This window comes from Myripristis murdjan, chromosome 13, assembly GCF_902150065.1.
Source record: "Myripristis murdjan chromosome 13, fMyrMur1.1, whole genome shotgun sequence".
Classification (NCBI taxonomy): domain Eukaryota; kingdom Metazoa; phylum Chordata; class Actinopteri; order Holocentriformes; family Holocentridae; genus Myripristis; species Myripristis murdjan.
Window position 1 is genome coordinate 20,387,118 of NC_043992.1, and position 15,838 is coordinate 20,402,955.

The window sequence follows — 15,838 nt, forward strand, 5'->3', positions numbered from 1 at the left end:
TATTAATATCATGAGTAGCACCTGTGTTGCCCTGTTATTTGATATTAAAATAGCTGTTGTGAAAGAGGCCAATAGAATATTTGCTGTTGCAGAGCAGTGAGGAATAATATTATATAGTAACAGGTAACCTACCTAATATTGACATATCTCAAGCATCAGAGCTCAGTGACAGTATTTTAACCATCAAAGGCAGAATTCATAGAGGAAACTTCAATTGAAACTGTATAGTGTTCCTTTATGATGAGACTAAGGTGCCTTTCTAAACTTCCCTGCTGTTTAATTAACTAACTAACAAAGCCAAACCCCTTGTTTTTCCAGGTTAACTGAACCGACTTGTCAGAAACTGCAAGCTGTACTTTGGGCAGACTAGGACAAGCAGAGAAAATGCTCAAGATGATGTCGTGTCACAGCAACTTAAATTTGGCAACAAGTCGACGTTATCAGGCATTTCTCCTCGCTTGTAACATTACTGAGCTGAACACAGCCACACCACATGAGTGTTTCAGGTGTCTCTTGCCTGTTGCTGTTTGTTTGCACACCGCCATTTATCCAGCGGAGATTCAGATGTGGCTGCTTGGCGATTTGTGATGCAGCTTCAGAGTCTCTGTCTCAGTAAGACAGAATGCACAATGCCAACATTGTCTCCATCATTTTCTGTCTTCCCTCCCCTTTTTCTGTCTTTCTGTGTCCTTTCCTAGGCGATCCAGTTTGGTCATTACAACTAAACTCTACTGGGGAGGAAAGTAAGTAAGAACTCTTAGGCTGTCATTGTCACATTGTAAAATGCACTGATGCCATATCACAAAAGTCTTGTCTTACATTTTAAGACGCTCAGATTTTACAGAAGGGTCAAAACAACCTGGGCTCTCCACTGATAATCAGCCATATGAATAACTGATCCGACATCAGATGCTTTAGTAACACATTTACATTAAGAACTTCTGTCTCCTGGCAGTAAATGATCCTCTGTGGACAAACTACAAAGGCAATAAAACATCCCAAAACCATAGACAGTTTTTCTTGGCAATTTTGCCTGTGGAATACTTTGAGTAACATCTTGTTATAAGAACAACCAGTTCCCCTGCTGAATCTGGAGAGCTATAGGGGAAAAGAAAAATCTCTCTCTCTCTCTCTCTCTCTCTCTCTCTCTCTCTCACACACACACACACACACACACACACACACACACACACACACACACACACACAGCAGCTGTCAGGCTTTTCAGTGGGAGCAGTCCAGCTGGGACTGGTGATAAGGATGAAGTTATTCTCTCCTTTCCTGAGGGTTCCCTCCTCGCTCTCATCAGGGGTCTTCAGCCCTCTGTCAGAGAGGGAAGAGCGTTTGCACGGGGCAGCGCTGTTGAGCCGAACACTGACTCATTCTTACATAAAGACGAGTGATGCGCACATGCTGATGTCGTCTGTCAAACTGTGCTTGGAGATAACTTTCATTCTGCTTGGAGAACCAGATGAGTGCTAGAAAGCTGCAGTGCTTCTGAAGTGAATGTAATACCCTTTTCTGTGACTGACGACCTCACCAATCTTATATGGATTATTATATTCTGAAAACCCCACCCAGCTGGTGCTTTAATTAAGAACGTTAAAAGAAATACTTGGCATACACCATTTACCCCAGATCTAATTGCACATGTGCACATGAGAGTCTCGCCCACTACACACACACACACACACTTGCACAAACTTAAATTCACAAGAGGAATATGGTGCAGACACCCACTCATGCCACATAATCACATGTTTACCTGGATATTCACATGACAGCTTGTCAGTAGGAGCTAACAAGAACACAAGCTAGACTAGCTTACATGCATTGCAAGGCCTCATACACAAGCATGCACGCACACACACACACACACACACACACACACACACACACACGCACGCACACATCTTTCTACTATAGTATTGTAGGAGGGATGACATGCATGGAGAAAGTTGAGAAAGTTGCACACTCATCCAGTGCAATTGTTTTTTTCAAATAATAATGTTATCAGTGCACACACTCACACACTCACACACACGCACACACACATGCACAGACAGATTTGATGGTGAGCTCATTGTTGGTTTATGTTTGTACCATCAGGGCAGAAACAGAGAGAGGACTGTCAAGGAAACACATTATTGAAGGTAACGCGTGCACGCACACACACACACACACACACACACACACACACACACACAGTACATACATACACTGAAGCAACACAAAAAATAACTTTACAACTATAGTTTTTTAGTTGCACCAATGAAAACAAATGAGAAACAAATTTAAATACATCTCTAAATGTGTCCACTACACTGTGCTTTAAGCTTATCTTTTCAATTTCAGTCTTTTCAATCAACAACCACAACAACAACAACAACAACAACAATAATAATGATCTCTCTCTCAGGTCTGAAGGGCTCTCTACAGAGGATGCAGTTGGAGTACGTAGATGTTGTTTTCGCCAACCGTCCCGACACCAACACTCCCATGGAAGGTGAGCCAACCCGTCAGCACTCAGCACTGTGACCGCGTGGCCAATCAAATCAAATGACACGGGTAAGGTCAGACAAAATCAGTCGATGCCGCTTTATGCTTTATCGAGCCTGTGTCTGACCTCTGTTTGTGAAGGTGAGGTGCTGGATGTGTGTGTCATTTGATTTGGTGATGGATGGATGAGTTTTATGTTACTGAAAAGCCAAACCCTCAGTTGGTGTTATATGTCAGAAGGTCAATACGTCAATAAGTCAATAAGTCAACTTCACGGTTCCATGACTGAGCATCAGAGAAATTCTCTTTGCCAGGATAATAGTATGATATAATATTGTGATACAGTGGGTATGATGAGTGTCAGCAGTGTTTGTTTCTTATTTCTTAAGTCCTTTCTTTACGAATTGTCATCTATGCATGTCTATACATCACACATATGTGTGTACATGTGTGGGAACATTCATGAAACAACAACTTAAAACCCTCTGAGTGTGTTCCTGTCTATGACTGATGTGTTTTTGTTGTGTGGGTGTGTGTGTGTATGGAGGTGGTAATGGTGGTGCTGTGTATATGTGTGTGGAGGTGGTGGTGGTGGCATATGTTTATGTGTGTGTGTGTGTGTGGGTGGTGGGGGAGGGATGGGGGGATTTGGAGTTCATTAGCTGGAGGGTGGAATGGTTACAAGACAAAACAGGAAGTCAGAAAAGAACAAAACAGCATTATATCTGCAGGACATTTTAGCCTCAAACAGAATGCAGTGATGCAGTGATTTTCTCCACTGCCAGTGAGTGCACCATTGTTTTTAGTGAGAGGGTATTTCAGGATAACTGCTGGTGTTAGTGCTTATAGGAGACTAGAGGTCTGCTACTTCAGGCTTGCCCAATGCTGCATAAACTGTGTGTCGGGAAAAAGTCAGGCAGGCATACCCAAATGAATATACAGAGGCTATAATGTGTGTTTTGAATAGCAAATGTATTGAGGAGCTGGGAAGCAGGACGGAGCAAAAGGGTTTGAATACAAAAGTAGCAGCAACTAATAGTTTGGTTCAGAGAGTGGCTGAACATCACAGGTACCACCTGAGGGAGGGGTTACATGTAGTGGAGAGGGGTAACTTCAGTATACAGAGTTATGATTCAAAACAAGATGTGCACTACTCCAAAACTTTTCTATGAGTGCTTGCATAATGATTGCTAATGTGGAAGTGGTGCTTATACTACTGGAGTTAATCAGCTATTTTCACATGTTTTTATTTATTTATTTGGATAAAATAGTAATACTTTGAGGTCCTCGTGACATCTGTTTTGTGTTTCAGAATTCACACAACCAAAGCCAGACCCTGATTCACTTTTTTACACTTTCCTACACCTTTGCATGTCTCCATATTTTCATTGCCTCACCAGCTCGACTCTCCTTTCCCTCCCATCTGCGCACTTTTTTCATCTGATCCGTTTAATTCCTCCAGCTCTCAGCTCTGTTATCATTCCTCCTTCCTCCCACTTGTTTTGCACTCTCTCTCTCTCTCTCTCTCTCTCTCTCTCTCTCTTTCTCTCTCTCTCTCTCTCTCTCTCTCTCCTCTGCTATTGTTGGGAAATTGAAGCGAGTGGCAAAAAAAGTGAGCAGAGTGTGTGCTATCACAGCGTGGTGCTGGAGATGGGGTGAGATGCACGATTAGAGGGATGGAGAGGAAGAATGAAACAGAAAGAGAAAGGAAGGAGACAGAGAATTGTTTACTTGTCCAAAACAGTGTTATTTCATGTGGCAGGGTAGTATTTAAGAAGGCATCTGTGGTTCACGTTGATAATTATCAGTTATCAAATTGCTCTATTTTAAACAGGGGAAGAGGAGAAGAAAACCTGCATATTAAAATCATTCTGATCTGCTGGATTCACTGTTATGCATGTGCACTCCTTTAACGTCTTCCTCTGCTACTTCTGCTTTCTCTCCTCCTCTTTCTTCTTCTTTTTTAATCTCCCCTCCTTGTCCTCCACCTTCCCTTTTGTCTTCTTTTGTCATCTCCTTCACTCCCTTCTTCTTCTCCTTCCTCTCCTTCTTCTTCTTCTTCTCCTTCTTCCTCTCCTTCTCCTTCTCCTTCCTCTTCCTCTCCTACTTTTCATTCTTTCCTCTTCTTCTCCTTTTCCTCCCTCTTCTTCTCCTCCCTCTCCTCCTCCTTATCCTACTTTTCCTTCTACCCCTTCTCCTTCTTCTTGTTCTTCTTCTCCTCCTTTCCTTTTGTCTCCTTCTCCTCCTTTCCATTCAACTCCTTCTTCTCCTTCCTCTTCTTCTCCTACATTTCCTTCTTCTCCCTCTCCTCCTTTCCTTCATCTCCTTCTTCTCCTCCCTCTTCTTGTTCATCTCCTCTTTTCCTTTTGTCTTCTCCTCCTTTCCTTTCATCTCCTTCTCCTTCCTCTTTTTCTCCTTTCCCTTCTCTTTCCTCTCCTCTCCTTCTCCTTCTTCTCCCTTTTCTCCTCCGTTTCCTTTCTCTTCTTCTTCTTCTTCTTCTTATTCTTTTTCTTCTTCTTTTGTTTTGTGGGTCTATTAACAATCTCTATCTTTTTTTCTGCTATTGTTTTCTTTGACGTGCTAATCCCTCACATTCTGTGGCCAAGAACCAGTTGGGCCTCCTGCAGACCAGCAGCCTTTATCTGCTGCTGTGAAAAGGCCATAATATAATTGGAGTGAGCGCAGGGCAATGATGAATAACCCCGATGACAGGGGTAATCTGAGTTTTTGTTGGCCGTGACTGCCGTTGGCTCACATCGTCAGCAGTGTTGGAGCTAATTGCTTCATTAAATATGCAGTAGCTTGAATGTGATCAGAAGACTTTAGTATGTGGGCTTGTTAGTTTGTCCCAGAAGTCCTTAGGGACTGGGGATGAGATGGTAGCAGGTGAGGAAGACTTGAGTAGTGGGGTGGCCAGCGCAGAATTTTGCACGGCCAAACTGTAAAATGTAATGAAGTTGCTGATTCATATTTACGTCATTATTTACTCCTTTTTTCTCTGGTTTTTTTTTCACTCTTGTTGCTGGTCTTGGTGCTATTAAACCCACTCATGGACTCTCATTCCAGGTGCAATTGCTATCTCACTCTCTTTTTGTCTTCCTTTTTCAGCCTCCTCTCTTTTCTGTATTCTGTGATTCATCCATATTTCTTTCTCTTTTGTTTTACCTTTTCCTGGGGCATGGCTACGATCCACTCAGAGCTGGTTACCCACATTGACAGGTTATCTTGATACATTTCTCACAGCCAGCTGCTTTGAGGGTTTCTTCTGTAGAGCAAAGAAGGCTGAAGGTCGCTCATGATTGATATAAAACTGTCTGGTCTTCTTATCCGGCTGAGAAGTTAGCCTGTTGAGTGAGGCTGGCGCTTCCTGGTGTGCACGGAGTATAAATTGGGTAAAAGTACTGGTCTACATGTAATGACCACTCCTGTCTTTTTGTTTTTTGGTAATTACTAGCATGCCAACGTGTGGAAATTATTAGCTGTCCGAATTCTGACTTCAAGTTACCTTGGAAACAAGCCCACGAGCACTGTGTTCCAGGCGTCTTTGGAGATGTCAGTCAAATGTTAATTTTCTCAAAAGTAAGATGAGTCATTAAAACTTAAGACTGTGTTTACTGGAAGTGTGCTGAAAACAAAAAAACAAAACTTTTGGCCTATTTTTAGTACAATTTTGTCATGTGGGCTTTTTGTTGTGGGACTTTCTTTTTTTTTTTTTTTTTTTTTTTAGTTCAGCAACATATTTTATCTGCTTCATCAAATCATTTTGAACTTTTTTGGTTCTTCTGAATATGTTCTAGTCTGATCCGGCTGGGGTGGATGTGTTTTCGTTGAAGGTGGAATGAGGCAGGTACAGGATCTAGCTGAACAACAAATCTGAAAGCACAGTAGAGAGGAGGCATTTCAGGACAAATGGTAACAGAAATGATTTTGTTTAGTTGTAAATACACTGACTTTTCTTAAGTGTTGCCGCAGTTCATAGTAGAAAATAAGGGAGAGAGAAAGAGCGAAATTGAATGAACAAATCAATCAGTGCCTCACTTCACCCATGTTGAACCAGCTGACTGATCATCATGTCTGCATGTGCATGTGTTTCCAGAAATTGTGCGGGCCATGACCTACGTGATCAACCAAGGGATGTCCATGTACTGGGGAACGTCCCGGTGGACGGCCATGGAGATCATGGTGAGTACCACTAAACCTTAATCTGTTTCTCTATGTTATACTTTCTGTTTTTCTTCCTTGTGTCATGAAAACTACTTTAAAGGCACCAGATGCAGTTTGATTTTGTTTATATTCAAAATGCCACACCAAAACACAGTGTGTGTTTCTGAGGCCTAATAAACATGATAAATGCATCACTGGAAAGCGTGGCTTCTTGTGTCTTATTACCTCTGCCAACACAGTTAGATGGGGGTTATGTTTTCACCCTAATTTGTCTGTTTGTTTGTGATCAGGATATCTCAAACAGTTGTGAAATGCATGAAGGTCTGTGATAAGGCTGATGATTTGGCAAGGAAAAACACCACCACGCCAGCTGACCCAAGTAGGGTGTGGCTTCACATAAAAATGCATGTAACATTTGAATGGATTCACACAACATCATGACACTTTGTGGAAAGGTTGGTCACGTGGCGAGGAAGAACAAACTCACTGTTCACACCAGTTGGCCATAAAGGGGGATACTGCAGTGGCCATTATGAACTTTTGGTGAATATTCAACATGTGGGACTGTTATATCTTGTCAACTGGATTGTGTTGGCAGAGGTATGTGCTCTACAGAGTGTTTTCTAGTTGCTTTATACAAACAGGAAGCACTTATTATTGCTGTTATCAAATGGCAGGAAAGTACACCTCTGTGATTAAGAAATTGAAAATTAATTATTATTATTCAGTAATACTTACATAAAACTAAACACAGAGATTGCTATGCTGCACATTATAAGTGGTGTGAGCGGCGATTTTAAAAATAGCTGTTCCAAACTTAACACTTCTTGTAATGCAGCTTCTGGAGGTATGTGGAGGGGTTTCTCATTCTGTGTGACAGATGTGATTTTGTCACCACTGGTGGCATCTTTGTTTCTGAGAAACAAAAACACCTGCATGAAAACCTTTTGAGTGTTTCTGTGAGAAATAGCCAGTGATCAACAGAAAAAAGATAACACTAATTTTTTGTACAATTTTGTCACCTTATCTTGTATGACCTTAGCCACTTTGCTCAGCACTAAAAAGCAGGTTGTTAGCAACACAGACAGAGGTAAAAGGAGACAGGAAATTGGAGGAACAAGGAGGGATGCACCAGGAGAGAAAATGACAGGGAGTGGAATGAATCAGGGCTCTTGGAAAAGCAGCTTTTTTTTCGAGGGAAGCGTTCCCACAGAGGCACAGTGGTGTCCTCCAGCTCTGTTTCCTCCTACTGTCAGTAACAGTCCACCCTCTGTCCTCCATGTTCAACTCCAATTCCAATCCAATGCTTAGAGCGGACAGGGAGGAGAGAGGAGGGATTCGTGCTACTGAAAAAGGAAACATGCAACTGTCCGTTCACCCTCTTTCTCTCCTACTCTCACTCTTCATAACTCTACCCCCCCCCCCAACACACACACACACACACGCCCTCCCCACCCTGTGAGCACAATGCCATGTGTTGACATCATCTCCTTGTGATCATGGTGAGAGCGAGCAGATATCTTTGTACAGCACAAGCCCTGATGAAAGCTGTGTTATTTAGATAGTATCAATAATGAAGGGGGGATAAACACAACTGCTCAGTGTACGTGACAGGCTAGCAGTACACACACACACACACACACACACACAGAGGCTCTAGGCGCATTGCACGGGTGCAGAACGGAAGGGCATCTTATAATTTGCGCGTTGAGTGATGGCAGCAACATTATCCCTGTGTTACGCCAAATAGCTTCCCCCTCCTACCATTCTCTCACCCTGACATGTGTTCCACTGCAGGAGACCTACAAGATAACAGAGCAGCTATGCTAATATTTAAAGAGGCAACAGTGTGTGTATGTGTGTTTGTGTGTGTGTGTGTGTGTGTGTGTGTGTGTGTGCTCTCTTTGGCATGTCTCTTTGATGAAGGGCATGTGGCACCCCAGATAAGCAGGTACATGAGGATATTTGAATATGATTACTTGGAGAGTGGTGATATGGAATATTGATTTGGGTGGATGATTTACTGCAATCCGTGCATTTGAATTTGTTTCATCCTCCCACAAGTTGATTAACATCCTCCCTCTCCCATCTCTCCTCTTTGTTTCTCTGCCCCTCCTGCAGTCTTTGAATATCTTTGTCACTCTTCAACCGCTCGCGCTCATGCCTACTTTTGTCCCTCCTGTCTTTTCTTTCTTTCTCTCTAATATTTTTATAACTCTGTCTCAAAGACTCTTAAAGAAGAAAACCGTTTTGTGCATGAACATAATGCCGTCTGGCTGTACAGTGTACGCTACAGAGAGACAGAATGGAGAAAATAAGTGTGCACGATGCTCTCTCTCTCTCTCTCTCTCTCTCTCTCTCTCTCTCTCTCTCTCTCTCTCTCTCTCTCTCTCTCCTCCTTCTCTCTCCATCTCTACAGGAAGCGTATTCAGTGGCCAGGCAGTTCAACCTGATCCCTCCAGTGTGTGAACAAGCAGAGTACCATCTCTTCCAGAGGGAGAAAGTGGAAGTACAGCTGCCTGAGCTTTACCATAAAATAGGCAAGTATTCTTCATTTTTTGTTTTGTTTTTGTTTTTGTTTTTTTTTTATCTGTGGCACGTCAATCATTCACATTCAAAAGTGTCTAACTGACAGAACCCAAAGACTAAATCACTCACACACTCACATTTTTAAACAAGTGAGAAGTTAAACTCCCCCTCAACTCAAAAATGTGTTTTTCTCATGTTTATGTCCCTTAAAATGTCTGACCTTGACTATATCTGTGCACTGTATGTTTGTCACCAGGGAGGTATTGTCACACAGTCTGTGCACGCCCCTAAAATCTCAGATTCAGATGTAGCCATGACCATTTGGTGGGCCACAAATCTGACGGCCAGTCCCGTCAGGTTGCAGGGTGCTGGTTTTGTGTATCATTAGCACCATGTCAGCCGGTCGCTTGGGTGTTTTATTAAAGAAAAAAAAACAAAAACACAACAAGACTTGAAATGGCCACTTCACATGAACAGTATAAGTGTAACTAAGAGATTTGCTAAAAATATATTATTTTACATGGACAGATGATCAAATTCAATACACGTTATGAGCTGGCAGGGGGATCAGCAAGGGCTATTTGCATATTAATAGATCTGCAAATACTTCACGAGTGCAAGGTGTAGAGCTATAATTAAGCTGTTTTAAGGCATTAAGAGATTTTTGTCATGGAAAAAAAATCACATATATAATACTGATGAACAGAGATGATTTTTTTTACATTTTAATCAATGACTGGACAGGAACTTTAATGTAAATAGGCAAGCAATTAAATAAACAAACAATCCATAGCAATCTGTTTTACTGATTTTACTGTTTTTCTGTTCTGTCAGGTTTTTGAAAAATTCTTATTTTCATCTGCTCATACATTTTTACTTTTTCTGGCTCTATTCTCACACATTTAATTCACACCTCCTTTCTTGCTGTGTTATAAACTCTACACAACCTATGGTCTCCATGGTGACAGGAGTCGGGGCGATGACGTGGTCGCCACTTGCATGCGGCATCATCACGGGGAAGTACGAAAATGGCATTCCTGAATCCTCCAGGGCATCCATGAAGGTAACAAGCTAACTTTAACAAGAGGAGACATACATGTATACATGCATCAAGGGCATTCTGGCTGAAGTATATAATAGAGATGGTTAAGAGTATCATCAGTGATACAACTATAACAGTATCTCCAGGATCAATATACTGTAGTAACTGTGCTTTATCAAGATACACTGAATGTACAAAACGTTTATCAGGTGAATCCTGGTTATAGCTGTGATCTCTATTGATTTTCCCTCTTCAATCCATATGAATCAGAGTAGATGACAGTGAGCAGACAGATTAAAGAAAGATTTAAGCCTTGAGACAACTGAGATGTGTTTTGTGTTTGTGAGGAAGAACGAGCAAGAAAAAAGATTTAAGTGTTCTTTACCAGGTAGTGATGGTGGGGTATACGGTTGAGTGTATAAAGAATTGCAGCAACGTCTGGGTTTTTCAAGCTTAACAGTGTGTATCTGGAATAGTCCAGCACCCAGAGCACCCCGAGGACCTTCAGTCAATGGAAGGGCAATGGATGAAAACAGCTCATTGATGAAAAACAACATTTGTGCACAGCACCAGATGGTCTAAAGTTAGTCAACTGGCAGCGCAGTGCAAAATCGGTGCCAAAAGACACATTAAGAATGCACAACTTGTCGCACCGTGGCATAAACGGGGTACGGCAGCAGATGACATTATAGAGTTATTCTTCTTAGAGCAGAAAAAAGGAATCTGTGTTTGCAGTAGGCTTAAGAATGATAATATCAAACACTGGATGCTTTGAAAAGCAGGCTGGAGGTAGGGTTGTGATGGTGGGGAGTGTGTTCACCGTATACACACTGGGCCTTTTAATGAAAGCAACAGTCATGGATCATCTGAACATCACTGCCAATCAGCTGCATCCTTTCATGGCTGCAGTATATCCATCTGTGAATAGATTTTTTTCAGCCCTGTGCCACAAGACTCGTCTAAGAGCACTTCCATGAAAAAGGCAGTGAATCCAGCTGAATGCAGTGACCTGCCCAGTCACCAGATCTCTATCCATTTACACATCTGTGGGATGTGATTGAATGAACGATTGGAAAAAGTCAGCTTTCAAGCTCATACCGTACACCAACCTGAATAGCGCCTTGTACCAACCTGCTGGGACGCCTGAATGTCCCACTATTATTAGACTGGTAAATCTAAAAGAAGCAGCCTCTACACACATAAATCAACGTAAGTTGAATGTATTAAGATAAATGAATAAATTAAGTTACTCCTGTAGCACCTTAGCCAAGTTGCAGTGTGTATGGTTAATCTTATTACATTATACAACAAATCTGTGGGACAAGCAGTTCAATACTAGCAGCCTTCACGTTTATTGGTCCTTTCTCCTCATCAACTTTCTCCTCATCAGTTACTTCACTTCTTCTCTAATTTGGCCCTAATTACTCTCATTTAGATCACTTATACTCCCCTCCTTTATCTACTGCCTTGTTCCTCTCTTTTTCCCATTCCTCTCTCTCCCTTTATCTCTCTAGCTACCTGCTTCCTTCACTCGCTCCCTGCTTGTCTGTCCTTTTCTCACTTTTCCCCTCTCATTCCTTCTCCCCTACTCTGCCTCACACTTTCTCTTACCTTCAATCACTCACTCACCCTGTCTCTGTCTCCCTCTCTCTCCTGCCAGTCATACCAGTGGTTGAAGGAGAAGATAGTGAGCGAGGATGGGAGGAAGCAGCAAGCCAAGTTGAAAGAGCTCAGTCACATCACCGAGAAGCTGGGCTGCACCTTATCTCAACTGGCTGTGGGTAAGACTTTCTCTTCCTATCTTCCAGCAACACTTGCCATGGATATGTCCTTGATCAAGACACTGACTGAATCTACAAATGTTCAATAATGCAAAGTTACAGAGGAACTGGTCATCTCCCAAGTTTAATGTACAGTGTATGTGTATTCCTCACTTCCCTTGCATTGCTGCAAGTATAATCAATGTACAGCATACACTGACAGCACATAATAGTATGGCATACATTGTACTGATACGGGGCAATGGGGTTTCATGTACAATGCACATTATGTAGACAAAAGTATTAGGCCACCTACACATCACACCTACAGGAGCTTTATGACATCCCATTCTAAATCCATAGCCATGGTCCCGCGTTTGCAGCTAGAATAGCTTTCACTCTTCTGGAAGGCTTTCTACAAGATATTGGATTGTGTCTGTGGGAAATTTTGCCCATTCATCCAGAGGAACATTTGTGAGGTCAGACACTGATGTTGGACGAGAGGGTCTGGCTTGCAATCTCCGTTCTAATTCATCCCAAAGGTGTTGGATGGGATTGAGATCAGGGCTCTGTGTGGGCCAGTCAAGTTCTTCACACCAGGGCCGGACTGGGAGATTATTTCAGGCCAGGAGGTAGTCATCCACCCAGGCCACCCGGGGGGGGTCACATAGCCACTCCATATTTATGTCAACTGCCTGGTTTTCCTATGTCGTGTTCCCGGTCACAAATGACCGGTCATTAGAAATGAATGGGTAAGACTACAATTAGTGTATAAAATAGAGTTAAACACATTCTCACACTCCTTTCCCACACCCCAACATGCAGGTGTCTTTGAGCAGACACAGATGTGTGTGAACACACACACACACACACACACACACACACACACACACGGGAAAGTATCTCTCAGACTTCTTTCCCACACCCCAACATGTAGGTGTATTTGAGCAGGCACACACACACACACACACACACACACACACACACACACACACACACACACACCTTATAACCCTTTCTGGCTCCATGGCAACCCCCACGGAAAGTATCTCTCAGATTTCTTTCCCACACCCCAACATGTAGGTGTCCTTTGAGCAGGCACACACACACACCACACACACACACACACACACACGGACACAGACACACACAGACACACACAACTTTGCCCCTTTTTGGCTTCCATGGCAACCCTCACAGGAACCTACCACGGGAACTGCCAACACCTGACACCTGACACCTGACACCTGTCAGGTGTCAGGTGTCAGGACGAAGACCCAGCTGAAGTTGTGGTCACCTTCGGTCCAAAAATGGTAATTTTCCTGGACCCTGATCCCCACCTGAGAGGAACGGTCAGTATAATAAAGAATAACTACCATTTTTGTAATGTAATCCCAAGGAACATGCAAATGACTCATGTACCACCTATCACATGCCCTACTGTAGACATTGTTGTGTACCTTCTGCCAATGGTCGTGCACTGGCCTCTCTTTCTGCAGCACCAACAGGACTGCTATCAATACCACCACCACCTTTGAATAGCAAACGAATTATTGTGTTTTGCATTCACTATAAGAATAATGGAATGATTATATCCCATTTGTTGCACAAAAAAATTAATCTCAAAGGCAGTAAAAAATATGGCTTGTAAGTCAGTGATTTTAAAACCTCAATCCTTATTTAATTTCAAAACTTTTGAATTTCAAGTCCAGGTCCTACATTTCTACACTGTACGTGTAAAATCTAATCCTCAGTGTTAATTCAACTCTAACTGAGAGTGTACATGGCCTAAAGAACCTCCTACTGAGAAGAACCAGTGTGTTTTAGAAAACTCACTTGCTGAAGCATCACTTTTTTTTTGACGGTGCGACAGCGAGGGGGGGGCTGAATAACAAGGGCAACTTGAGGCACTTGGCAGCGTCTTCCTCGAGTGCCTTTCTTTTTTTCTCTCTCTGCCTTTCTGCCCCACCTTTCCTCTTTTTTTTCCCCGGATTTGGATTGGGGTCCATGGAAAAATTTATTTATCAACTGCAATGTAATCACTAAACCTTTCCTTCCACCTCCTCCGCTCTCCTCCACAGTCCAACACACTCGCGCGAGTCACCACACCCCCTCCTATGTTTACAGCGTGCTCGGACTGTTGGGGCGGGTGTTAATCAAAACAAACCAATCACATCTTGATCTTGTCACAGGCTGCTGGCCTCTGATTGGCCTGGCCTGGCCTGTCCCTCTGTAAGGGACAGGCCAACCGGAGAGCGGACCGGCATGACAGCTGATTGGCCTGGCCGGCGACCTGTCCAAAAAAAAAAAAAAAAAAAAGACAGGCAGGCCAGCAGGCCAGTGACAGGCCGGAGCTTCGGGAATTCTCCTGGTTCTCCCGATGTACAGTCCGGGCCTGCTTCACACCAAACTCACCCAACCATGCCTTTATGGAGCTGCTTTGTGCACTGTGGCTCAGTCATGCTGGAACAGAAAAGGACCTTCCCCAAACTGTTCCCACAAAGTTGGAAGCATAGAATTGTCCAAAATGTCTTGGTGAGCTGAAGCATTAAGATTTCCCTTCACTGGAACTAAGGGGCCGAGGCTAACCCCAGAAAAACAAGCCTGTAGCATTATTCCTCCTCCACCAAACTTTACAGCTGACACAATGCAGTCAGGCAGGGAACGTTCTTCTGGCATTCGCCAAACCCAGATGCGTCCATCAGACCGCCAGATAGAGAAGCATGATTCGTAATTCTGCAGAACACGTTTCCACCGCCCCAGAGTCCAGTAGCGGTGTACTTTACACCGCTTCATCCAACGCTTAGCATTGTGCTTAGTGATGTAAGGCTTTCATGCAGCTGCTCGGCCATGGAAACCCATGCCATGAAGTTTTTGTGCTGATGTTAACGCCAGAGGAGGTCTGGAACTTCTGCTGTTAATGAGTCAGCAAAGTGCTGGCCACTTTTACATATTATGTGCCTCAGCATTCGGTGACCCCACTCTATAACTTTACGTGGTCTGCCACCTGGTGGTTGAGTCACTGTGGCTCCTAAACGCTTCCGTATTGCAATACTACCACTTACAGCTGATCATGGAATATCTAGGAGGGAAGAAATTTCACCAACTGACTTTTTGCAATGGTGGCATCCTATTACATTACTATTTCAGTACCACACTTCAGTTCAGAAAACCAAGTTACCAGAAAACCTTCATTGTGTCTTAGAAACTCTACTGTAGGAACCCAACACTATTCTCTTCCAAAACATACTCCCTCATTTGGTGTTTTGATGATGGTGGTGGAGAGTAGTGTCTAAAATGTTGGTACCTAATCTCCCATAGGTGTCAACTAGGTAGAGGTCTGGTGACTATGAAGGCCATAGCATGTGATTTACATAATATTCCTCTATGTACAGTAACTTTTGGAAGAATGGTGCTCCATCCCTCCAGTAGAGCTCCAGACTGAACCCACCGTTCAGCGTCCGGGGACCAACTCAGTGCCTTGGTCAAGGACACTGACAGGAGATTTAACCTAACATATATGTTATTGATGTTTTTTTGATGGTGGGGGAAACCAGGAAACTAGTGCAAACAACAGGAGAACATGTAAGCTCGACACAGAGGGGCCCTTCCCCAGCTGGGACAGGACTAATCACTGAGCCACTGTGCTGCTGTACTGCCAGTCTGGTGGCTTGTGGTGGCCCAACACCTTACCAAGACACTTTTTAATTTTTCACCTGTATATCATCAATCATTTTGTGAATGCAGGAGATGTGAAAGGAAAGAAACCTCTAGACAGACTAGTAATGAATAAAAGTTGAAGTTTACTTCCCCACTCGTTCAAAAGTACTTAAGAGCCCAAACA

The 15,838-nt window shown here is 43.1% G+C and overlaps 1 protein-coding gene across 2 annotated transcripts in view; it reads left to right on the top strand.

Moving 5' to 3' along the window:
* The window catches only part of kcnab1a (potassium voltage-gated channel subfamily A regulatory beta subunit 1a), a 145,583-nt gene that overhangs the window by 125,030 nt on the left and 4,715 nt on the right, over window positions 1-15,838 (top strand). For both annotated transcript variants that reach the window (XM_030066905.1, XM_030066906.1), the window contains exons 6-12: window positions 699-743; window positions 2,110-2,153; window positions 2,420-2,506; window positions 6,596-6,681; window positions 9,083-9,203; window positions 10,161-10,255; window positions 11,895-12,015. In XM_030066905.1, the coding sequence (XP_029922765.1) occupies window positions 699-743; window positions 2,110-2,153; window positions 2,420-2,506; window positions 6,596-6,681; window positions 9,083-9,203; window positions 10,161-10,255; window positions 11,895-12,015 (599 nt within the window). The remainder of the gene's footprint in view (window positions 1-698; window positions 744-2,109; window positions 2,154-2,419; window positions 2,507-6,595; window positions 6,682-9,082; window positions 9,204-10,160; window positions 10,256-11,894; window positions 12,016-15,838) is intronic.